Source organism: Equus asinus, chromosome 2 (genome assembly GCF_041296235.1).
Source record: "Equus asinus isolate D_3611 breed Donkey chromosome 2, EquAss-T2T_v2, whole genome shotgun sequence".
NCBI classification, from domain to species: domain Eukaryota; kingdom Metazoa; phylum Chordata; class Mammalia; order Perissodactyla; family Equidae; genus Equus; species Equus asinus.
The window spans coordinates 129,194,489-129,221,146 of record NC_091791.1 but is presented as its reverse complement, the minus strand read 5'-3'; the positions used below and the strand labels follow the sequence as shown (position 1 = coordinate 129,221,146).

The 26,658-nt window shown below is 35.2% G+C and overlaps 1 protein-coding gene across 9 annotated transcripts in view; it reads left to right on the top strand.

The window, feature by feature from the left end:
- LRRC49 (leucine rich repeat containing 49) overlaps positions 1-26,658 on the top strand; it is a 137,880-nt gene that overhangs the window by 81,387 nt on the left and 29,835 nt on the right. For all 9 annotated transcript variants that reach the window (XM_014848223.3, XM_014848222.3, XM_070498953.1 and 6 more), the window contains 4 exons: positions 8,875-8,958; positions 13,459-13,625; positions 24,166-24,403; positions 25,580-25,765. In XM_014848223.3, the coding sequence (XP_014703709.1) occupies positions 8,875-8,958; positions 13,459-13,625; positions 24,166-24,403; positions 25,580-25,765 (675 nt within the window). The remainder of the gene's footprint in view (positions 1-8,874; positions 8,959-13,458; positions 13,626-24,165; positions 24,404-25,579; positions 25,766-26,658) is intronic.

Sequence of the window (26,658 nt, the reverse complement as noted above, 5' to 3'; positions counted from 1 at the left end):
AATATAGGAAAATCATACTGTATATAATCATTGTCCTTGTATGTTCCATAGGGTGTGTTTACCTGTAAGGAAATGAATGAAAATCACCTGAGATGGGAGCAGGGCCAGCTGTTCTGCTAAATACAGAACAGCAATCCTTGCATATCCACTTCTCCACTTTTCAATTTTAGAAATTAAATTCTTTTTAATGGAAACAATCTGAAAGATATATAAAAGCTGTAAGTGGAGTACAAAGAACTTTTTTAAAACCATTTGAAAGCAAGCTGCTAACTCGATTCCCCAACAACCCTGAGTTTGTGTGTATTTCCTGCAAGCAAAGACATTCTCCCATATAAATACAATATTACCAACAAAATCGGGAAATAAATATTGAATACTTACTAGTATCTAATTCTCAAACCACATTAAATTTTATCAATTTTATCAATAATGTTCTTTATATGAGAATGGTCCAGTTTGGAATTATATATTGCATATAGATGCATTTTGTTGTCATGTATCTTCTGTCACTATTTTTCAGGAATAGTTCCTCAGTCTTTCCTTGACTTTCGTGACTTTGACATTTATAGATTATAGATCAGTTATTTTGTAGAATGACCCTCAATTCAGGTTTTTGTAAAAATTATTGAGGCCATATTGGCTTACAACATTGTGTAAATTCCAGGTGTACATCCCCATATTTCAGTTTCTCTACAGATTGCATCATGTTCATCACTGACAGTCCAGTTTTTATCCATCACCACACATATGTGCCCCTTTACCGCTTTTGCCCCATATCCCCTTCTCTTCTGGTAACCACTAATCTGTTCTCCTTTTCTGTGTGTTTGTATATCTTCCACATATGCGTGAAATCATATGGTATTTGTCTTTCTCTGTCTGACTTATTTTGCTTAGCATAATGCCCTCAAGGTCCATCCATGTTGTCGCAAATGGTATGATTTTGTCTTTTTTATGGCAGAGTAGTATTCTATTGTTTTTTTCAATATTTCTTTACAATTTTTAGCTGTAGATCTTTGGTATTAATATCACAGAAGTAATTTTGCATTCTTCTCATTGCATCCTATTAAGTGATGTGTAATTTATATTTATCCCTTTATTGATGATGTTCACTTTAATTAAGATGGTGTCTGCTAGGCTTCTTGATGTAAAGTTATTCTCTTTCCTTTTGTAATCCTATTCTTCATAAAATTTTCAATTTATTCATTTATTTGTGTCCATATGGACTCATGATATTTAGTCTCACCTTTTGTTTGTAACTTTTTAGCAACTTTATATGGAAACAATATACCATTTAAAAAACTTTCTAAAACAGGGTTGGCAAACAATGGCCCATAAGCTGGCCACATGTTTTTGTAAATAAAGTTGTTTTCTAACATAGTCATATCCATTCACATATGTATTATCTATGTCTGCTTTGATGCTGAAATGGCAGAATTGAGCAGTTCCTAAAAAAACTATATGGCCTACAAGCCTAAAATATTTACTGCCTGGCTAGAAAAATTTGCTGATACCTGTTCTATAACTATTTTTTCTCTTTAAAGATGCTATCTTGGTTAAATATTTATGTAATTTACTATATAAACATTCTAACTGGGGTGGATCACACAAATATTTAATGAACTTCTAGGCACTAGGGCTATGGATCCCAAACGGTGTGCCAAGGATGCTGCAGTGAACTCACAGGGGCACTGTGGAATATTTTTAATTTTCAAGGGAAACACGGTGGTATTTGATATCTGTGAGACACTGAGAAAACTACTAGCTCAAGGTAGTTTACCATTTCAATGTTAGGTCACACTATTTCCCTCCATGGGATCATTCTTTACAAAGCTGAGCTTTCAGTGGTGGTTGTGATAAAAACAAATGCCATGCCCAAATCAGTAAGGAACGGGAAATGAAGGTGGCGGTGTCCCAGTTTAATTCCAATGTTTGAGAAGTTGTGTAATACTGTAGTACACATGTTCCATTGGTAAGTAATTGTGGTTATTTAAGAATGGTATACAATTTTTTTCTTTTAATTTACATGTATTATTATTTTTTCAAATGGCTAAGATGCTAAAGTGTGAATAGTTATTCAATTGTTTACTAACCACTTAGTAAATAGAGCTATAACTCATTTCTTTTGACTTAGATGCACCGTGAAAAAATTCCTGAGACGCTCTCAGGCACCTTGAACTGAAAAGTTTTTGTGTGAGGGTCTGTATTAGACGCTAACGATAACAGATCAAAATCACAGTTTGTGCCCTCGAGTTACTTACAGTCTGGCGCAGAGGCAGGCATGCAGCCAGATTATACGGCAAAACGACAAGCTACTTAGATAAGATAGAACGATCGATAGATATGTGTGTGTGTGTGTGCACACACTCACACACAAAGTGCATATGCAGACACATATGACACAACGATATTGAAGAACAATGCACTCCTATGTTTACCAGAGAAATAGGAAAAGTTCCAAAGGAGAAAAGACTTGACTTGAGACTTGAAGAGTGGTGAAGAAGGAAGATATATTTGTGGAGAGTGTTCCAGGGAGAGAGAAGGCGTCCAACATGCAAAGGGGTGTGAGAGAATATAGCAGCTGGTAGCAGTTCAACATGGCTGAGCATTGAGTGTACATGGGGGAGAAGAGCAGGAGAAAAGGATGTCTGATAGGCAAAGGGTAGGCCATGAAGGGCGTTTTATGTCATAATGAAGAGTTTAGATTTTTGTCTTGCACCTAATAGGAAGCCCTTGAACAGTGCAAGGTAGTTAAATTAGATTTGCCTATTAAAAAGATTGTCTATCTAGGTAGCAGTCCACAGGATGAACTGGGGCAGATGGGGTGGGTGATGAGATGAGAAGCAGGGAGATTAGTCAGGGTAAGAGCTTTTGGGGGTCTAATCCAGGGGAATAGCAAGACACAATGTGATGCCAATAGAGAATATGAGTCGCTGGCCTCAGTTCCTATTTTGCTTTTGTTATGTCTGTTAAGAAGAATGACTTTTAGATTATAAAGAATAAAAGTAAATGTTAATAAGATGAAAGCGAAGCCTAGGATAGGTGACTAAATAAGTTTTAGTCCAGACTCACCTAGAGCAGGGGCTGGCAAACTTTATCTGTAAAGGGCCTGTAAATAAATATTTCAGGTTTTTGGGGCAATACAATCTCTGTTGAAAACTACTCAACTGTCTCATTGTAGTGTGAGAACAGGAGAGACAATATATAAATGAAGGAGCATGGCTCTGTTGCAATAAAACTCTGTTTACAAAAGGAGGTGGCAGGCTGGATTTGGCCTGTGGGCCGGAGTTTGCCAATCCTTGATGGAGAGCATGGAATAAACCTAGTGAATAAATTGCTAGACCACTGAAAGTTAGATCTGAGAAGCAGTATAGAATAATAGGGTAGTTGAAAAGTAAGGTGAACTAATCTGTCTTTATCACAGAAGGAAAGAATATAAATTCCACAAATTGTGACAGTTAACTTGATGTTGGTTATGAAAGAATACTACATTGGATTGTTGAAAGATAGGTTGTGAGTGCTCAAGGAATTGATCACTAGGAGGCAGCACTACTTCACTAAAAACAGTTCACACCAGACAAAACTAGTTTTCTATTTTAGATATTATAAATAGACTCTCAGAGGAGTGCTATAGATAAATAGTGTTTTGGTGTTTATGATATTACTTTGAGTAAGTTGTATGACAACATGGGTGAGTAGGTCTGTGATCTAAGCATCCCTACAGAGCGTGGAGTGAGGATTAGTGTTAGCCTGGAGCGAGATCTGTGCTATGTGCCAGGAGGCTTTCTCCACAGGCCCATTCTATTTTACATTTTTGTTAAATGACTAGATGACAATCTGATAAAGTATGTGGATGACAGAAACTGGAGAAATTAGAGATCCTGATATATTGGTTGATCAAATCAGAACCCACAAGTAGTTTAATTGTCTAGAACAAGGTTTGTTAAGGTACAACCTGTGGGCCATATCCATCCTGCAACCTATTTTTGTACGGCTCTCAAGGTATGAATGGTTTTTATATTTTTAAAACATTGTAAAAAAAAAAAGTGAAAAAGAAAAGAAAAAGAAAGAAGAATATGCAATAGAGATCTTATGTTTCTCACAAAGCCTAAAAGATTTACTATCTGGCCCTTTACAGAAAAAGTTTGCTGATTTCTAGTCTAGAAAAATAAGAAGAGTTAGCAAGATAAAAAATAGATAAATTGAAAATCCTGGACTTTACTCCATAACAACAACAACAAACCAATTCTCAGCACAAATGCAGGGTTATGGGAGATGAGACTCAGCAGCATGTGTGACTATGTCTTGCATTTGGAATTGATACGTTCAAATTGAGCTCATTGTGAGATGTGATTGTTAGAAGTCAATATGGTTTAAAGCAATATTCATTTATAGAAATAGAGAATTCAGAAAAATAGAGACAATAGTCCTTATTTTTTTATTTAATGGTCAGATTACACCTGCACTATTAGTTTTAGAGTGGTGATAACAAACGAGTATTTGCAGAGAACCTGGCACAATTCATTGACAAAGGAGAAGACATAAGGAAGTATTACAGTAGCCTTCATATATTTTCATGTCTGTCCAAAAAAAAACAAAAGAGAGAAGAATAGACACATTTTGAGGAACTGGAACAAAGACTGTTGTACAGAAAATTCTGGGAGGCAGAATTATCTCCTTTTTATTTCTAAAACAGTATTTTGTGAATGCAGTCACTATTGTCACAATTCTGAAATGGACACAATATCTAAGGTTTTCACCTTAAACCCACATTTGGTTGGCTTAATATGAACTTATTTACAATTTGTTCCCCGAAAATGGCATAACTTGAGATGGAAGTGAGTTTCCTGTTGGAGTAGCCATTACTAATGCTCACCCATACGTTCTGGTTCTCCCCCTCTTTTTTGACACGTGGAAAGATATTTCCTTTCCTCTTGAAGTTAAGTGTGGTTGTTCAACTTGCTTTCACTGATGAAATGTGAACAGAAGTAATGTATATAATTTTCAGGCAGAAGCATTTAAAAGGTGATGTGTGATTTTCCATGCTTTTCTCCCATGTGGTGGTCATTGAACTGAAGATGCCATCACATCACAGCACCTGGGAATACTTAGCCACTACGTGGAGAACAGTTGCAATGTTCTTTGCATGATCAAGAAATAAACTTTTCTTATTGTAAGCCAGTATAAGTTTTCAAGTTGTAATGGCAGTATAACCTAGCCTGTTCTGACTCCCCCTCCCCCCTAGTATTTAACAGCTAATATCCCTGGGCCAGTAGAAGTCACGTGACATGGCTTCTAATCTTCATTCTGACATTAACTATGACCCTGGAAATATCAGTTTTCTCTGTAAAAAAAAGATTGTTTGAATGAAGAATATGGACCATCTCTTCTAGACAAAAACTCTGTGATTTTAAAGTCTGTTTTAATATTTGATGTTGTCAAGGAAAACAATGTCTTTTATAACTATCTATTCTGAAGTTTAAAACACCACATTGCCATTCATTTTTTTAAATTCCCCATAATAAATTGCTACCCATATTAGGACTACCGTTATTTATTTTGGAGCAAAACTTCTTTTCATATAATATATGCATTGTTTTAGAGCCTTAATAATCTGCTAACAGAGTATAATCTAAGTTATCAAACACCTATTAAATGGCTGCAGTTCTTAATTAATTTGAAATCGTTTCTATATTGGGTTTTCATGACAAACTGAAGTAAGGAAAAAAGTAGATTTTGTTTTGGTCCCAGATAGATTCTTTTCTTTTGCTACATAAAGGATATGGCTTTTTTCCCAGAAATTGGACTATTATCGTGATGATGCCAAAATTTTACAGTTTTTCCTCCCTACCAACAGATTTATAGCTTATCTTTACAATTAGAGGTTTATTTTTTATTCTAAGTTTAGTTACTCTATAATTATTTGGGGCTGAAATATAGTCATCAGATGCATAAATTTTTTTAAAAACACCCAATAGTTGAATTGATTTGGTGTATATCCAGTTTTCCTAGGTTTAGCTTTCCTTTTAAAGTCCTACTTTAAATAGCCTTTAATAGAAGCTCAAATTCTTTTTGAAAATCTGATGAAATCATCTCTTAAGTGTGTGTAGTGCGTGATCCGTACAGTTTCCAGTACTGTTTGAATAACCAATCTGTTTCTAGTTCACATTTTATAGATGAGTCCACAATTGAACATCAATATATTTTGCTCTTTCAAAAAGTTGGTTCTGAAATAGATTATACTTAATAGGTAGCAAATCAGTATTTGCTGAACAGAAGAGTTTAGTATAATTATTAATCCAGCTATTTTATGAAGTTCAGAATCAAAGTTCTGAATTTCTTATTTAGTTTATTTCTCCTCGTTACCTCTACTCAGCCTTTAAACATTAAAAATAACTATTTTCCATATTGTAAAAGATACTTCACCAGAAGTCACATTACATTTCCATTCCCTTTAAAACAAATAAATCATATGGCAGATTACTACTGAATTTTTACCTCTCCTTTTTCATCTTTCTAAAATCAGTAAAATACATTTAAATATAACCTTATTATAAGAAATACTACAAATCCCATTTCTCCCAAAACGTGGCTGCTGGTCCTGATCCTGGCATGGTCAGTAGCTGTGTCACCTTGTATAAACTGTTAAACTTCTCAGAGCGTTCATTTCTTCATTTCTAAAATTAGAGTCTTCTAATGGATATACTTCTAGTTTCCTTTTTAACTCCGTGATAGTTTCTTTTGTGCATCTTTAATATGCTTTTTTAGTCTAGGTCTTTGCTTTGTTTTCAGAAGCATTTATAATACTTCTAGAAATACATTTTCATGTCCTCTTTGGTCTTCCTTAATTCTAATATAAAATATATACTGCTCTGGATAGACTAGATTATGTTACAGTAACAACTTCTCTAACTTTAGTAGATTAAAGCAACACAGTTTATTTCATGCTCATACTGCCTGTCTGTCCATAGTATGTGGTCTTGGAACTTTACTCTGTGTTGTCCTCATTCTAGGACCAAGGCCTTCAAAGTGACCCCATCTGGAGCTTTGCAGATTCTGTAGCAGAAGTGAGAGAGAGAATAGCTATATCATACCTGGTCTTTGAAAGCTTCCACTTGGAAGTAAACACATATCATTTTGTTCATATGACATTGGCCAAAGCAAGTCACATGATGACACCTAACTTCAAGGGGGCAAGAAGTGCTATCTCACAATGTGGCCTGGATGTGGGAAGACACAGAAATATTTGGCGAACTGCTCTTATGACTATCCATCATGTTTTAAGACAAATGTTGACTTTTGGTAGGAATGTAAATTAGTATTACCTTTATGGAGGGCAATTAGCAAACATATCAAAAGCCCTAGAAATATGTCTACCATTTGATTTATCAGTTCCAGTTTTAAGAAATTATTGAATAGATATATAAAGATTTATATTCAATAGTTCAGTCTTTAAATATACATTTATTGAGTATCTACTATGTGCCAGGAGTTGACATGGTCCATACTTTCATGGAGCTGTTTGGAGCAGGAGAGGGGAGAGACAGTACCAGAGATAATTAAAGATTTTATTTTTTTCATTTTTCTCCCCAAAGCCCCCTGGTACATGGTTGTAAATTCTTAGTTGTGGGTCCTTCTAGTTGTGGCACGTGGGATGCTGCCTCAGCATGGCCTGATGAGCGGTACCATGTCCGCGCCCAGGATTCGAACCGACAAAACACTGGGCTGCCGCAGCGGAGCACACAAACTTGGCCACAGGGCTGGCCCCAGTACCAGAGATAATTAAAATGAAACAAGTTAAGTGCTATGATAGCGAAGTCTAGGATGCTATGAAAGCATATAGGAAAATTTCTTCTGACCTATTTTCCAATTGACTGATTCTCTCTTCAGCTGTGTAAAATCTGCTCTTCAACCTCCCTCCATTGAATTTTTAGTTTCAGTTTTTGTAATTTTTCGTTTCTAAAAGAGTTCTCCTTCAAATGTGCTAAATTACTTTTCATGGTTTCCGATTCTGAAGATAGTTTGAAGCTTGTCTTTTATGAAGAAATTGTTTTCTCAAATTGTGACATCATTTTGAATGCCTACAAATCTTTTGATAATCAAAACTGAAAGTTACATGGTTATATCTTATTCTATTAAAATTTGACAATCTTCAGGGAAGAAAACATGATCCAGATTGTGCATACAGATCACAACTTTTAAAAATGTGCTTATAGTAAATATTGTAAGGTGATACAGAAATGATAAGACTTGAGTTAGGGTGTTAGGATTATGACTGATTTTTTTTTTAAACTTTCTAAACTATAATGTTATTTCATGGTTTTTAGAATTTAAGAAATTAGACTGGTCAAATCAACTTAAAAACAAAGTAAAAGTAATGATATTGATGGAGAATATTAGTATCAATGAAGAGTTTTTTAAAAGGCTTTCTCTCTTGTTTTATCATTTAAAAAGCTCAGATTTACAACCATAGATCAAATCAAAATTGTTAGAAGTATAATTTTGACCCTTTTTTATCTTCAAGGTAGAAAGTTTGTTAAGTCTTTCTATGTGGAATTTTAGTGCACGGTATATAAAGAAAAATTATACAAACCTGCTTTCCCCTTTTTTCTTTTTCTTCTCATTAATTTTTCTTTCTTGTGTTAGCTAGATTCATCTCAGATCCAGAGTTGGGAGTAGAGTTAAGAATGCATAGGTTTTTTAGAATTAATAAGGAAAAAGAAAATAAAGAGGAACATACTAACTTTTCTTTGAGGGCATATTTTCTATTAGCAAGTAGTATGCCTCTCACAAAGAAAAACGGACTTGCAGAACCAAAGCTATTTAGCATTAAAAAGATTAAATACTTAATAATACTTTTTAAAAATTTTCTTTTAGGAAGAAGAAAGGCGTATGGCGTCTGTTATAGCCAAAAAAGAAGAAGAGAAGAAGCGGGAAAGTCAAAAACAATCACTGCTTAAGGTATTTTCTCTGATGTCTGCATGCATGTGTGTACACATACTCAAACACTGAAGCGAGCTAGCGAGTCAGCTAGAACAGTCATTTCCAAACTTTGTAAATTTTTCAATCCCATCGTTAGAATGCTTTTTTGAAATAAACACCCCTAAACTTTATAAATTACCACCTATAAGTAAACTAGTGCTTCTGAAATACTATATAATGTACATTATAAAACACATGCAAAAACTAGAAACTTTAAAAGGAAGAGAGAAAAAATAAATATAACAGAATTTGCTATTTTTCTACCCCAGGGCATCGCCTTATATATTCTCACAGAACGTGCACTTCATTTTGGAAACCTCTGTGAGAGTCTGTCATCTTTACTGATAGATTTTAATGAGCTCTGCTACTTGGGGTTTTTTTAACGGTAGCTTTTTAAATTTTAAAACTTCATTAGCTTCTCTGATATAGAGGTAGTAAAGATCTTGAGGAATTTAGGAATTAAAACTTGTTTTAAACTGGTTTTAACTGATTTAGCATATCAGATATTACTTTCCTTAAATAAAATATTTTCTTTTAAAATATTTTATATCATCTCAAAGTATAATAAAGACAGCTTAAAGTTTATAGCTCATGTTACGCTTCATACTATGTTCTAAAACTAAGGATATCACCCTGATTATCACTACTCATTCTTCTGTTATGTAGGTACTTTTCTTTTTAAAATTAAAATGGCATTCAGAATTCAAAAATGACTGGTAGGGATACAAAGTTGTATACAATACACTTAGGAAACAAGAGAACTTACTGGGGTGATGGAAATGTGGTGATCTTGATAGGGGTATGGATTACACGGGTATATGCATTGTCAAAACTCACCAAAGAGTACATTTGAATCTGTGAGTTTTACTCTATGAAAACTACTCCTAAAATAACAAAAAATAAAAGCCACAACTTGGTCCCAAGCCCTCTCAGCTCAGGACAACTACTTCAAAAGTAATTAGAACTGTTCGTCAGTGTGCTGTAATTTTCTCACCTGCTGTTATCTCTAACCTGCTGACTCCTCACCAGCTTTTATCTGTTTTCTCTTCATCCATTAATCAGACGTGCCTAAACCCTCTCTTGACAACTCTACCTTTTTATTGATTTAGCCAATAGGATTTTAGTCTTTCTTATGCTGGAATATCCCTATAGATTGGCCAGAAACACCTTGGTTTATAAGAAATATACAGTAGTTTTAGGCAGTATTTTTTAAATGTGTAGGAGCAAGATTTACCATTGCCAGATAATACTAGTGGCAAATTTTCTGAATGATTCATTTAGAAAAAATATTATTTCCTATCATGTAGCTGCTGCTGTCAGATGAATGAGTGAATAAATGAATAAAAATATGTGAATAAATAGACTAAAGCTACATAAAGAACACTTTTGTGTGGGCCCTGGGCAATAGAAAGGAAGAATAAACTTAGAAACTCCATTGATGATTTAGCTCTAAGGCTACCAGCGTAAGTAGAGCCCCCATAGGCAACAAATTGTCGTGGACTCCACCTTTGAACCGAAAGGTTTTTGTTATGTATTCAGTTCAGCTGCTTGTTATCATCAGAGTTTTTGGAAAAGTGCCATTAAATTTTTAGCAAACGTGATTTTTAAATGTTTGGAAAATTTGTATGAAAACTTCAAAAAATGGCTAATGTTTCTCTTCAAGCCACTAAAAGGGGCTCTTTAATTATGAGGGTTATTTAGCTTTAAAATTTTTCAATAAGAGGAAAAGCATGGGAAATCAGGAGACCTGGGTTCTAGCCCTAGCTCAGATTCTGGGTCATGATACCAAAAACCCTCAGCATTTGGTGGGGATTGTTTCACGTGACAACACATATTGATCATTAAGAAAATGGGGCGGGTGGTTATAGAGGGACAGGAAGAGTGTATCAACATGGATCTTTTGCCTTGTTGCTTTTCTATCTTTCTATTTTCCTTGCAACTTTGGAAATGAATGAGAATAATAGCTATGGTATATACTGGTGAGGTATTGCTTGAGCTGTGAATAGACTCAAGTGGCAGAAGCTGAAATTTGGCGTCTTCTAAAATAATTGTCACTTTAACACAGAGTTGACAATTTATTGCCATCTAGCTTTAGAAACATGATTGTAACTGATACACCAAATGCATCCATGATCTTTAAGCGTAAAATTTTCTTTGGGTACCCTCTCTTTTTGTCTTGCAGAATGTCTAGCCTTCTTTTGTTTTTTTAATTTTTTTTTTTTTAATGAAGATTAGCCCTGAACTAACATCTGCCACAATCTTCCTTTTTTTTGCTAAGGAAGATTGGCCCTGAGCTAACATCTGTTCCCATCTTCCTCTACTTTATATGTGGGAGGCCTGCCACAGCATGGCTTGATAAGCAGTGTGTGGATCTGCACCCAGGATTGGAACTGGTGAACCCCGGGCCGCTGAAGTGGAGCTCGTTAACCACTATGCCACCAGGCTGGCCAGTGCTTTTTTTTTTCCCTTGTCCCACAGATACCTAGAGTTCTTACGTGGCCCCCTGGCCAGCCAGTGATACCTACCTGACCCCAGGTTGCAGTCCTTTTCTAAAATGTCTTCCCTTTCCCTGGCCCCAGGAAAAATATCCATTCTCTTAGTTAACCTGGTGTTGATCTGATTTTAATAACCCAAGTGAAAGAAGCTTAACTTTGGAGTGGGTATAGGAAACTGTTTGCATTTTCAGAGTAGCTTGTTATAAATTTGTTAACATGCTCAGTGGTGCAGAGATATTTTGTGTCTTTTTTCTAAGCACTGCTATATCTACCCCATTAGGAATATTTCTTTCTACCAACCCCCAGTCAGCCAGAAAACCAAATGCATGGAGTCAGCAGGATAGCCATCCTCCATCCACTCACTGTCCCTCCCTCTCTTAAAGTGGCCTTGGTCCTGAGTAAAAATAGTGGCATTGCTTAGATTGAGAATTTACTTGTCCCAGTCATCTGCAAATAACTGAAATAGAATTCCTTAAGGTAGAACACCTTTTTATTATAGATTTGGGGGAAATAATTACAAAAGAACAAAAGCTTCCTACTTGCTTCAGGGAAAGACATACAAAAATTTTAAAAGTCTCAGAAGTATATACATATTAAGTATAACCCTTTGAATTATATAGATAAATTCGAAATACCAAGCAATAGAAAAAAAGAACCCATGCTAAAAACATTTTTAAACACAAAAATAGAACTTCGAAAAAGTTTAGTTTTAATTAAGCTTTCTCATCACTTTTTATTCCTATCCAGTGCCATTCCTACGTGCTAAAATTTTAGATAACCAAATATAGGCAAAGATGTGGAACTAAATATAGTTATTCTACAAGTATATATTTATATATGCTCTGAGGGAATGGGCAAAGAATCTTCCTAGGAGCCTCGCCGGGCTCCGGGGAAGCCGGTGAAGAGGGGTCAGTATCACACAGCTGAGTTTCCAGTGGATGATCGTGCCCTTAGCAGAGAGGAGAGGCAAGTGTCTATTTTCAGCCCTCTGATCTAATTGACATGCCGCTTTAACACATTAACTTTGATAATGGAGACTTTACCAGAATAGTGATTTTTTTTGCATCAGTGTATATAGTTTAATTAGAAACGTTTCAACATTGCACAGTGTCTTTCAGTAGTCTAGATCTGCTCTTTCTCAACAGGTTTCTGTGAGAGAATGGAGCCCCAGTGCCCAAAACCAGTGGTTCTCAAAGTGAGGTTCATGGACCAGTAGCATTAGCAACACCTGGGAGCTTGTTAGAAATGCAGATTCTTGAGCCCCAACTCAAAAACATTAAATTAGAATGAAGTGAGAACCAGCACTTGGTGTTTCAATAAGTTCTCCAGGTGATTTGAGGTACTCTAAAATTTGAGAACTACTGCCCTAAGGCATCCATTACATGCGATGAATTAACTTCTTCCCTATTCATCTAGGATGGTACTAGTTACCTAGAAATATTTCAACTTAGTACTATTTCTTTTAGTGGTCTACATATAATTATTAATTTTCAGACGTTGTAATTTATACTATGAAGCTTGGAACATTAATTAATCCCTTTCCTTTTCCTCTCTCTCCATCAAGATTATCCACCATGTTAGTACTAATTATTGGACAGGAAAATTAAAGTATCATTAGTTTGTTCTTGCTATGTTTAAACACAAAGGCATATAAATTTCTGTCAAATTAAAATTTCAGATATCCCTTAACTGTATAAATTTCTGTCAAATTAAATTTTTAGATAGTAAATTTTTGTATCTCCAATGTGAGTAATTATTATTTGTAGATTATTTTTTTCTTTGAGTATAATAGACCATTATTGAGATGTGTAAATGCACAGAGTAGATAAAGGCCATTTGTACTTTGTTTTAGAATGCATGTTTGGTAGCTACTTTTAAGGAATAGACTCCTTTGAAAGTGTAATAATTAGTCTGTGCTCCTTGGATACTGACCTGCTACAAAAATTGCATTATGTAATTCCTGTCACAATGAACTTTTTCACAGGAGAAGAAAAGGTTAACAATTAACAACGTAGCTCGAAAGTGGGACTTGCAACAACATCGAGTAACCAGTATTGCTGCAAATCAAGATAGAAAAGATTCTGATTCTCCTTCTCAGGACCCTGGTCAAGTCGATGGAAGCACCATCTCTGCATTTCCAGAAGAAACAGGGTATGGAATGGTATTCTTTCCAGATATGAGTGTCTTTGGAGAACTGAATTTGGAGCAGAAATGGGACTATTTCACATATAATTATTTAAAGATAGTTTTCTTGGGGCCAGCCCCATGGCTTAGTGATTAAGTTTGGTGCGCTCTGCTTCAGCGGCCCAGGTTCCCAGGTTTGGATCCCAGGCATGGACCTACACCACTTGGCAGCCGTGCTGTGGCAGCAACCCACATATAAAGTGGAGGAAGATTGGCACAGATGTTAACTCAGGGCTAGTCTTCTTCAGGAAAAAAAAAAATAGTTTTCTTAAGAAAACCTACTGAAATTAGAAGTTTAAATTTAAAAGTTAAGATGGAAATATTAAAAATATAATCTAACCCATAATTTAAAAACCCTTCAGTGGTTTCCTATTTTTCATAGGAAAAAATCTAGATTAGCTAATAAAGGCTATGAGGTCCTCTCTCCACCTCACCTACTTTATTCCATACCATCAGCCACTTTATTCTTATGCTGCAGCCTCAATGAGTTTTGGTTCGGTTACTTCCTGCCTCAGAAACTTTCTCCTGGAAACAGTTGTATTTTCCCCTGACACCGCTTCCCTGCACCACTTCCCTCACCTGCCCTGGCTAACTCCAACCCTGCCTGGAGGTATTAAATTTAAACCCCACACCCTCTGAAAAGCCTTCGCTAACCTTCCCAGCAACTAATCTAGGTCAGATACCCTTTTTGTCTCTCAGTACTCTGCACTTCCCCCTTTTAGCACTTACCGTAACCATAATTAAATAACTAATGGGTAATGAGTTCTTTCATATCTGTCTTCCCCACTAAAAGGTAAGCTTCAAGAGGAAAAGAATCCTGTTTGTCTTGACCTCTGTTGTGTCCCCAGCAGCCAGCACAAAACCTTACTCCTTACTGGTGGTATTAAGCAATTCGGCATAAAATATGAATAATTACTCCAGTTGTGTTCTACCATATCTGTCTATTCCAGGGACTCACAACCTCTTTTCTTCTATGATGCGTGTCGCATATTACATACCCCTAGTTCATGAGCAAATCTGAGCACACTGTCTAGGCTTCACATATTTCTCTTTCTCTTCCACTTGATATTGGAATCAAGTAAATGAGAGGGGCATAAAGCATATTTATCTTTATAGTTTATTTGTAATTTTAAATATATGTGTAATTTTAAAATAAAGCCTAAAAATCAAAGATAGAATGCATTTCCATTTTGTTTCATTTGATGAAGCAGTTATCTAATGACCTTACCCAAATTCTGAAACACATTTCAGACTAACTATACTGTAACTTTATTTCAGGTTTTTAGGCAGTATTCTTTAAGCTTTTTGTATAGAAAGAATGTAATAAAGAAAGTAATTTAGGAAGCATTAGAATAATATTTTGAAAGTTTTGTGAAGTTAAAGAGTCTGGCATATGTTTAGACGAGTATACTTCAAAAATTTTAGTTATACGATTAATTTATATTGATCAGTGTACTTCTCTCAGTTGTCCTGGGTATTCCCTTGTAGGACTGCTCAGCTCTTTCAGCTAGAAAAATAAGGCAACAAGCATAGAAATTCTAATTAAGTGATAATTTATATAACAAACATATCATTTTATATTGCCCTAGAGCTTTATTTAATATCATTTAAATGTCAAAATATAATTATACTTGATTAGAATTATATCACTTTATAAAGATAAATCTTTATATCTTTGGATTTAGACTTAGGAAATACTACACATCAGTTCTATTTCTGATTTCTCTTTTTAACAAAATATTTTTCCTGTATTCCTTAAGAAGGTTTCCTGGTCCCAAGTTTGTCCAAATAATCTTGCAAATTTTATTCTAAAGTTTTAATAAGCTTTTAAAAGTTAGTCCTTTAATACATCAAATTTATTTTTAAATATGGTGTTAGGTGAGAGTCTAACTTAATTTTATTTCAGTTGACTATTCAATTTGCTAATAGCATTCCTTAATTAAGCTATTCTCTTTTTAAATGAGAATGCCATTTTCATCTTGTTTAAGTTCCCATAAATATTTGAATGTGTTTCTGGATTTTCTATTCCATTTTACTATTCTATTTATCTGCTTTATGCCAATACCAGACTATTTTGATTATAGTAGTTTTGTAGTGAGTTTTAATATCTAGTAGGGGAAATCTGCTTTCATTATTTTCAAAGTTTCAATTCTCGCACACTTGTTCTTCCATATTATTTTAAATGTAAAATCATTTAATCTAAATAGAAATGTTAAGAATCTTATTCAAATGCCATTTAAGTTATTCATTTCAGAAAGATTGACAGTTTTAAGGTAATAAATCATCACTTTAAAAATCATGGTATATCTCTCCATTTTTTCAGGTCTTGTTTGGTATCCAGAAGGAGCTAACTGGGGAAGTGTTGAAAGATTAAGGGAAAATTCTGAGGAACTAAATGAGGTTAGAGACCATGAAGTTGTAGCAACCGTAGTCTGAATTGTTGAGTGGGTATTCCAGGAGCACAGAAACTAGATACAACAGTAAAGAAGCTAAATGTCTGATAAAGAATGAGGAGACAAAGGATCAAAGATAAGGAATAAGAAATTCAAGTATAATGACAAAAGAAAGAAATGATGGGTCCTATGGTCTAGGCTAGATTTTTAAGGAATTGAAAAACAGAAGGTTGCCGACAGATTGGAAGAAAATTTAGTGTTTCTGGTACTGGAATTGTAAATGAAGTTGAAGATGAGAAGTATATAAAGTAAGAGGGTTAATAGTGACCTAGAATGGTGGGAATTTTTGGTCAGAGTAAGTTTTTGAAGTTGAAGATTTTAGAGGTGGAACATATCTACGTAATGAAAATGTTAAAAGCAATTTGGAGGCCATTGTTGGGCCATGGGAATGGATTGTTGGAGAAGAGTAGAAGTGAAAGTCATCAGAGGAGAGAAGATCAGTTGAAGCTATTGTCATAGACACTAAAGTTGTTGGTGGTAGAACTAGGCGTGGAAGCAAGGGCCGAGGTATTCAACAATGACCATCTCCTCGCAATCTCAGCCGTGCATCCTATGCTCTTGTTAGAGGGCTGTTCACTCTTCAGGTTTTATTAGTGTTGGGGCAGCAGTGAGTGGAGTAGGGTTTTTGTTTACTAATTGGCTCTTTTACCCAGCAAAACTCTCTCTGATAGGTGTTTTCCAGAGTATTAATGTGACTTTCCTATGACTTTGAACTTTTTAAGCAGCTTATGGCCCCAAATTTTGTGACCTTCTAAAATAGTTTAAAATGATAGTGTTTACTTTTGTGTTTCAAAAACAAGCAATCAGTTCCAAGAGAAAGAGGAAGTGTCTGTTAGTGAAAATTCTTGTGCCTTATAGTTACTGCCAAGAGTTTCAGAATTTTTATTAGGAGTTCCACAAAGTCAGAGGCTTTTTAAGCAAGGACCACAAAGGAAAAGTTTGGGAGAGACGGGAAAAGTGATGAATGGGTTCAATGGAGAGGATACGGAGAACAGGAATGAATCATTAGGAAAGAGAGCCATAGTTTCTGACAAAAGATTTATTTTCTGTTCATGTCAGTTCAAAGTGCCATGGAGACACCATTATGTTAGCTTGGTCTGACCCTTTTGTTTTGGTGAGGAAGTTTGGCCCTGAGCTAACATCTGTTACCAATCTTCCTCTTTTTGCTTGAGGAAGATTGTCACTGAGCTAACATCTGTGCCAGTCTTCCTTTACTTTGTATGTGGGACACCGCCACAGCATGGCTTGATGAGCAGTGTGCAGGTCTGTGCCTGGGATCTGAACCCACAGACCCCAGGCTGCCAAAGTAGAGCATGTGAACTTAACCACTATGCCACCAGGCTGGCTCCAGTCTGACCCTTTTTAATGACCTAAAAACTGTTAAATCAAGGAGACAGATGATATTTATATATGAAGTCAGAAAAATGAAACTTTTGAGAGAGTGAATTATTGGTGGAGACCATAAAGCAACATCAGTTACTTATAACTTCTAGTGGTTGCAGATAATTTCTTCAGTGTAGTTTGTGGTTATCTGATTCCTGTAAAATCTCTTACATCAGAAAGGTAGAATCATTTCTAAAAGAGCTTGTTATACCTTGTATACGTCTATACCAGGTGCTCTTAACCAGAGGATCCATATTGACTTTTTGAACTTTAAGACCTTATTTTACTTGGACTGTCCACACCATTTGACATAGTTGACACTCTGCATTGTCGAAAGGCTCTCTGCACTGACTTTCTTGAGAGCATATTCACCTGATTTTCCTTTTACCTATGTGGCTACTCTTTTCTTTTTTTAAGTATATCTTGCCAACTCCTTTTCGACCAAATCTCTAAATGTATATCATGCTATTTCTTGATTTATAAGATTTAGATATACTTTTTGCTCATATATGTCTTTGACTTTAAATACTATTAATATTGTGAAGATATCAATAACTGTATCTTTTCTTTTATGGTTTACCTATTTAGATTGCATTTAAAGAAAAAAAATCTTTTACCACATTGAGATTATAAAAATATCTCCCATTTTGTCTTCCTGAAGGTTTAACATTTAGCTGTTCATATTTTAGTTTTTAACATGGAATTGATTTTTTAAGTTTGAGGTTGGGATCTGATTTGTTTATTTTTCCTCTATAGAGATAACCAATTGCCCTAGTGTTATTTATTGAATATGCTTTTCTTTCCCCACTGATCTGCGATGCTACTCTGACTTTTGTTGGCAGTGGGAGCAGTAGGTGGCAAGGTCCTTTTATAGATCTTCAACTGATGCCCCTGTGTTCACTCTCACTTCTCACTCCTTCTTCTATTATATCTACTGTTCTTTCCTCTCCAAAGTTCTACTGGGCATGTTGGCTGCCATCTTTGTTCTTGTCCCCAATGCATATTCAAAGCAATGGCTTCCTTTGTCCTTCTTTGTCACTCAACATTCTTCACTTTCCAGCTTCCAGAATTTTGCTGAAACTTCTTGCTGCAGATTGTTATTGCTGTTGTGGCTTTATACCATGTTAATCACTTAGGGTCTTAGAGGGAAGGGTTTCACACATGTGCTCAGCCTGTCTGCTATTTTATCTGAAAGTACAAAGTGAATGTTTTAAATATTAGAAGTTGTGTTACTACATTCTCTGTAAATCTTGAAAAATATAGTTAAATTTCATCTTTCTGGAATGATATAAGCCTGGCTCTTTCTAAAGGTAGAAAGGCAGTCAGAGGGCCACAAAGTCTCTTCCTTAGTGTTCTGATTTGTTTTTTTAATACTACATAAAGTTTTCCATTTTTAGCAATCCCATTTATAGTCTTTAGTATTTCATCATGCCAAAAAAGTGGCTAATTCTTGTGTTACAATGTCTGTGACCTTTGGCTTATGGGTGTGTAACTGAATGCCTGGAAACAAGTATCCATGAAAAAATTATAGGCACATTAAAGGGAAGAAATTCTGTAAAACTTTGGTATATCCCATTAATGATTTCACTGTTCACTGTACTTGGGACAACTCTACAGTAAAATGACATATTGCAGCTTTCTTTCTCCTGCCAGAAATGGGAAAACACTTGGTGTAATGTTTTCTTTGCTTACATTGGATGCATGCAGTGAAACTGGTTTATTTTTGGTCATTTCCTGTCTATGAACACTATGCTATTTTAGCCAACACTACTATAATAAAACATAATGCATAAAATGAATTTCCACACCTATGAATGTTGTAATAGAAATTCATAAAATACTTTATTATAGGAATCAGCGCCACTTATTCGTTGGGAAAAGAATCTTCCGAAATATTTTAAGTCTTTCTGTTCTAGCCTGTTATGGAAAGCCTAAAGATTAAAAAAACACACACACCAGAAAAACCCATAATCCTCTGAAATACTGTCTTTTTTCTTTTAGGCATTTAAGAGTAAATTCTCCGTTTAGCCTGGCTTCAGAGACTCATTGCTTTATTGCATCGAATTGGTCACCCTCTCTTCTCTTAGGGTCCTCTACTAATCAAGAAGCATAGAATGTTTTTCTGATTCATTCTTATATAAACATTGATTTGAATAAATGAGCACAGGACTTGAAATTAACCACTAAAGATCTTGAAGAGAATTCCTATTTGATGGCAGACTGCCTACTGTTATATAAATAACATTTGAGTTGGGAAATTTATGTGGAAATGTATTGGAATTCATGAGAAAACAAATTTTAAAACATGTATCCTCCATAGAATACCACCACATTTCTTAGAGTGTAAATTCAGACCAGACAGAGGTAGGAACCTCTACCAGGTACCCAGTCACCTACTCTAAAGCATTCGAGTAACACTTGATTCTTCCCCCTCCCTCATTCCCCACAATCAACCACTTAAGTCCTACTTTTATTTTCTCTTAAATCTCTGGTATATCTATGTTCTCTTCTTTTATTAAAAATAGTCACTAAAATGTATTGAGCTAAGCATGAGATATGGTTTAGAATATTATTTCTAGTCTTCATAACAACTCTAAAAAATATATGTATTATGATCACCATTTTACATCCAAGGAAACTGAAACTACAGAGAAATTCAATAGCTTGCCCCAAAAGTGATCTGTTTGTCACTGCAGATCTGGGATTTGAACTAAGGTCCATCTGATTTTCTTGCCAATGGCATTTCCACTACACCATGCCCTCTTTTTTTGTTATGCTCTTATATCGTCTAGTTAACACTATTGCACTGGTCTTCCTACTATTCTCCCTCCCTCCAGCCTCTCCCTGCTACATCCTGCACAAAGTTGACCAACTTACTGTCTCAAGTGGTTCCTTGAGGGCAGAGAACATGTGTTATTCATCTTTGTATCCCCAGCACCAGCACCTAACTCCAACATTAGAGGTCTAAAAAACTTGTGTTAAATATGGTCCTCTTACTTTTTTATTTAAAAATCTTTTTCTGCTCTTCAACATAGGGTAAAATCTGACTTTCCACCTTCATTTTCAGCTACAACTCCCCCATATGTTTCAGTGTTCCAGCCATATTGAAATTGTTCTTAACAATGTTACGCATAATTAGGCCTCTGTGCCTTTCTTCGTTCTGTTTTTCTTACCTAACGTGTGCTTCCTCCTCCTACTTCTGATGAAATTCTACTATTTATCATTCAGGGACCAGTTCAAATGCTACCTCCTTTGGAAATCTGACTTCTTCCCTCTAGAAGAATTAGTTATTCCTTCCTCTGTAGTTCCATAGCGTATTGTTTAAATATTCATTATATGACAATAAGCACATTATATTAGAGTTAAAAAAAATATATATATATATCTTGCTCTCCACTCTCCATCCAGATTGGGAGCTCTTTAAGAGCAAATAAGTCTTAATTTATCTTTATATCCCCAGTGCCTACCATAATACTTATATATAATAAGCTCTCCAGATTAACCTATTTGCTTAAGGAGGTTGAAGTTATTTCAGTTTAGAAATGATATCCCATGTATTTATTAAATTAATTGCAGGGTATGGTTAGAGCAGTTATATTTCTGGGACAATAGCCCAATAAAATTGAGGAAAAATTCTGATATATCCAAAAACTTGCACATGATTTCTCTACTGATTGTCCTTATCAGTACAGAGGAGTTAGTTGCCTGTGCCAGAATTCTTCAGAAAATATTTGGTGAATAAATGAACAAATGAAATAATATGTATGTCTAAAAAGATGTGGACCTATCTACCAAGAATACAAGAAAAACTGGAAGAGCAACCACCAACATATAAACATTGGTTAGCAAACTTTCTAAGATGTTTATTTATTTGGTGAGGAAGTTCGGCCCTGAGCTAACATCTGTGCCAATCTTCCTCACTTTTGCATGTGGGACGCCACCACAGCATGGCTTGATTAGCAGTGTGTAGGTCCCTGCCCAGAATCCCAACCCATGAACCTCAGGCCATCAAAGTAGAGTACATGAACCTAACCACTATGCCATCAGGCCAGCCCCTCTAAGTTATTTTTTATGGAAATCAGAGCACACCTTCCTAGAGGAACAGGTTCCTCTGTTCCATATTGGCCAGAGTTTGAGGCTAAACTCAAGCCTCATTCAGAAAATAACTGAAATGGGTTAGGTATTGGATGAGCTGTTTAACAGGTGCTGTGTCTCCTATTGAGGAGGCTGGACCTGTCTACAGTCCAGCACTTGCCGTGTGTTTTACTGAATGTCCAGGTGAGATCTACATAAACTGGAGGTTATTTCTGCTGTTTTGCTGAGTCCAGGCTTGTTTTTATTTTTTCGCTCATTTTCCCAACAGTTTGCTTGACTAACCTTTACACAAAATAAGTAATCCCTTTCTGATGATACGCTTTTCATTTTGTAGTTTATATTCTTAAACTTTTAATCACATGGAAAGAGAAAAGCAAGACACTTCCAAATATATCATATAAAACACCACTTCTCAAAGGATTTATTCATGTTTTTTGTACATAGCTTTAATTCCCCATCATTTTTACATTAAAACAAACTTCTTTTGCTGGGTATCTTGGCCATCAGGCATCACTACATCGACTAGCTAGCTTTTTTTCTTGCCTTGACCTTACTTCTTCATTATTTGTCTTTGCCTCACCTGAGAAGACCTTCTTGCTAACCCTTTTCTGTGTCTGTCTCACTGATTCTGCCTCTTTGCTCAAACCAGTTTATGATTGGAACATCCTTTTTAAGATTCAATAGATACTCATACAAAACTTTATAACTGTCTCACTTCGTTAAGCCGTTCAAGAAGTGTTTGTTGAGCACAACATGTGCTAGGAGTTGTGCTAGATTCTGGATCTACTATAGTGAATGTGACAAAGTTTGAGCCCTTAAAGATCACAAGATTTAGCAAGAGAGACAAGTAAACAGGTAATCGCAGCACATCGTGGTAAGTGCTGTAATGGGAGTATGCACTCTTTTCATCAAGCCTTCTTTATTTTAGTAGCAGTGAAATCTAACTCTTATCCTTTATCCTCCATCCTGGGGGATGAAATGATTATATGCTCTACATAGCACAACACAAAGCTTTCGCACAAAGCACAATATAAGGAAATCTTGTTTCTCATCTTATTTTTGTTCTACTATCAGCCTTTACCTTTCAGGATTATCATCTAAGATTCTTCATATACTACTGCTCATTGAATTGTTGTCATATAATAATCATTGTCTTGAGCACTAGTCTGGCAGAAATCAAGCTTTTTTGTATTTTCTTGGTTGCATATTTACTTAGAATTGACTGATGTTATTACCCAGCTTGTTATTGTGTAGACAAATGTGTTACAGGTTAACTGGTGTCTCTGAAGTAGGTACATAGAAGTCTAGTAAAGCATGATAAACCAAGAGGGTGATGCTTTGTCAGTCTTGGTCCCAACAACAGCATTATAAAAATTTCAAAGATCTTTAAGAGCCCACACTAGACCCCAGTGCCCCCAAAGATGAAAAAGTATAGTCTTTAGCCTTGAGGAACTCGCTATCTGATAGGAGAGACAAAATTGTAGACATGTAATTATGATAGCTTGTGAGAAGTGATGTGTTGGGGCAGTGTACAAAATTCCACAGGAGCACAAAGGAGGGCAAGGCACTGATACCAATAAGGGCAAATAAATACTGTCTGGAAGCAAAAATCCCAGAAGGAAAACACGTAGAACAGAAGCCAAGCGTTGTCAGAGTTTTGAGACTGCATAAAACAAATAGTTACGTTTCTATTCACAAAGCAGAAAATTTGAGTTGGATCGAGCTATTTGTTTTCCTTCGCTATCGTTTAGGTAACGTTTTACAGAAAATATGGATTCTACTTTGGAAATAATAGCAATTATTATATTCAGTAGAGTATGTGAAGTGATTTTATATACAATTTAATATATATAAAATATGATATATAATTAATTTATTAAAATATTTAATAAATATAATATATTTAATATATAATATAATATTGTTTTTCATCATTTCTTGTTTCAGATGGGGAGGAAATCTTCATTGATTTTACTGCTTGCTTATAACTGTAGTATACATACACTTGCAAAATTTCAAACAACATTGAAGTATCCAAAAATAGAAAGTCAAAGTTACCCTTCCAACCTTTGAGATAAACTATTGTTAACAGTTATTATGTGTCTTCCCAAGTGTTTTATAAACATTTTTGTATTATATGGCTCTTACTGTAGAAATATTGTTTTGTAAAATACATTGTTTTTTTCCCCAGCCAAACAGTGGAGTATTTTCTAACTTAAGAAAACCTATTTGTATTGACATGAAAAGATATCTACAATATATTAAATGGATTGTTTTAAAACTAAATAGAATATCAATTCTCTTTCATTAATATAAATTGATATAAATAATTTGAATTTAAAGGCAGTACTTTTTTGTGGACATGTACCTCTTTTTTTGAATTAAAGTATGTGACTAGAAGAGTACAAAACTTCCAGATATTCCATTGAAAATTAGTCTTTGGTGCTCTGGGTTTAATTATTGAAATGAAAAAGTGAATATAAAATTTCCAATATGATTTCCAATAGGTCTTTACATTCTTTTATTTACTGTGCATGATTAGACTTTCATTTAAAATTGTATGTTGGGTTTCCCAGGTCTCTGGACTCGGCGCTCGGCAATGCTTTACAAGGTTTATCTGTCACAGACACACACCTTGTAGAAGTGGATGGGGACACGCTTTCCCTGTATGGCTCAGGAGCGCTGGAGTCCCTGGATCGGAATTGGAGCGTTCAAACAGCAGGAATGGTGACAACAGTGTCCTTCACTTTCATAGAATTTGATGAAATCGTCCAAGTGCTTCCCAAACTGAAGATCAAGTTTCCCAATTCTCTGGTAAACATCTCCTTTTGGTAGTATATTTAAATTCTTCTCAGTTATGATTTGTGTGTTCAGGCCAAAGACTTGTTTTAACTTTTATTTGTGTAGTTTCTGTCTGGCAGGGAGACTAAGCTTTTGTGTTCGTTTTCTGAATCTGGAATTTAAATTAGTATTCATAAATGGCCTTGCAGTTTCCTGTTAATACTGGAAGTTATCTCTCTGGAAAATGATTCTTTATGGAATATAAAGGATTAATATAATTTTATTCAAATTATATAGTTCTACTTTATAAAGCATTAAACAGGATCTCACCTAACTCCATATTATATATTCATCTGCTGTACCTGGTATTAGTGGGACATGTACATTATATATGATTTTTATAGTAGTCCCCTAACAATATTTAAAATAATTTTAGTAGCTCATTAAAATTTCCTTTCCAATTATGGTATTATTGTGTTATTAGTATGCATTTGCGGAAACTGTGGTTTCCATAATGAAGTCTCTCTTGAGTTTGTATTATTGTTGTGTTTTTCTGTTAGCTAAATGATTTCCCTCACCTGCCCTTTTATAGTGCTTTTTTCTTTTGCCATATCATCTTCCCTAGAAGATAGAATTGGAGATGGTATGTTTAGAAAAGATCATCCAAATTCACAGACAGAACACTTACATTAACATTTCAGTTTTAATGATTTTATTTTCCTGTAGCCAGTTTAACTAGCCTACATAGTAATTGGCAAGATACAAGTAATGATGGCTGACTAATTCTTCTCAGAAGGCTTGTGAGCCCTGTTACTTATAAAGTTCTGAAATTTTCATTTCTAATCTTTCTTTTGTAGATTTAATCTCAGCGTAAAGCATATAAAATCATTGTAATGCCTGAAAGAGTCTGAATTATTGTATATTTATATAACTTGTAAGAATCTTAGCTTGTTAATAGAGGGATGTCCTTTGTAGAAAGGCACTTTGAATGCAATATTGGGTAGATTAATGGATTCCATCAGTGATGCACTAGATGGATTAAAGTTATGTGAATTTAGTACATTCAGTTGATTTAGTGTAATTGAAAACATGTTAGCTCAGCCTAAAGTTTACAGATTTACTTGGGGAATGATCACTGAAGCTTTCATGTTAATATTTTAAGATAGTTAAACTCAATGTTCAGCTCTTTTTTGTGTTTTTTTATTGCAGCACCTTAAATTCAAGGAAACAAATCTTGTAATGCTGCAGCAATTTAATGCACTAGCACAACTCCGTCGCATTGACCAGTTGACAATTGATCCTCAAGGAAATCCAGTTGTCAGTTTCACACTCTGGAAATACTATGTACTGTTTAGGCTGAGCCATTTTAGTATGCAGAAGATAAATGGAACAGAGGTAAGCTAAACACTAAGAATAAAAATGTTCCATTGTAGGGGAAATAGTCATAAAAATGGTAAGGAATTTAAGTTCTCATGAGAGAACTTTTGAGAAAAATTTTTTTTAATCTTGACATTTAAAATATGAAAAAGCTAAAAATCTTTTTTTCTTTCTTCTTTATTTTGGTGAGGAATATTGGCCCTGAGCTAACATCTGTTGCCAATCTTCTTCTTTCTGCTTGAGGAAGATTAGCACTGAGCTAACATCTATGCCAGTCTTCCTCTCTTTTGTATGTGGGACACTGCCACAGCATGGCTTGATGAATGGTGTGTAGGTCTGTTCCTGGGGTTCCAAACCTGTGAACCCAAGACCACTGAAGCAGAGTGTGTGAACTTAACCACTACACCATTCGGCCGGCCCCTAAAAATCTTTTTATCCAAAAACTTCTAAAGCACTAGACAAATTTTGAAAATAAAATAGTAACCAATTCATGGAGAACAGTAAATACTTTTACTCTTGCTTGTAAGCATTCAGAAATGTAAAATGTTGGTAGGATGACAGTTTAAAAAAGAACACTTCTATAGGTAATAGGATCTTTTGTGTTTTTCAAAGTGCAGTGCAGACCGCCTGGCATGCAGGAGGGGATGGGGAAGTAACACCCAAATGTAAGCTGGTAAGGGGCATGGTAGAGGCTGGGAAGAATAGCATAGAAAAACAAGAGAATGTACATAGGGAAGGAAGAGCGACTTAAAAGAAAGGAGATGAGAAGGAAAAATAAGCAAGGAAGAAAGGTAAAAGAAGAAAAAGTAAAGAGGAGAGAAAAAGGAAACGAAACAAGCCTAAGTGAACCTCTGAACTGCTTTGTTAGTAGTTTGTATGAGCTGCCTGTGGCACATCTGCATTGTATAACT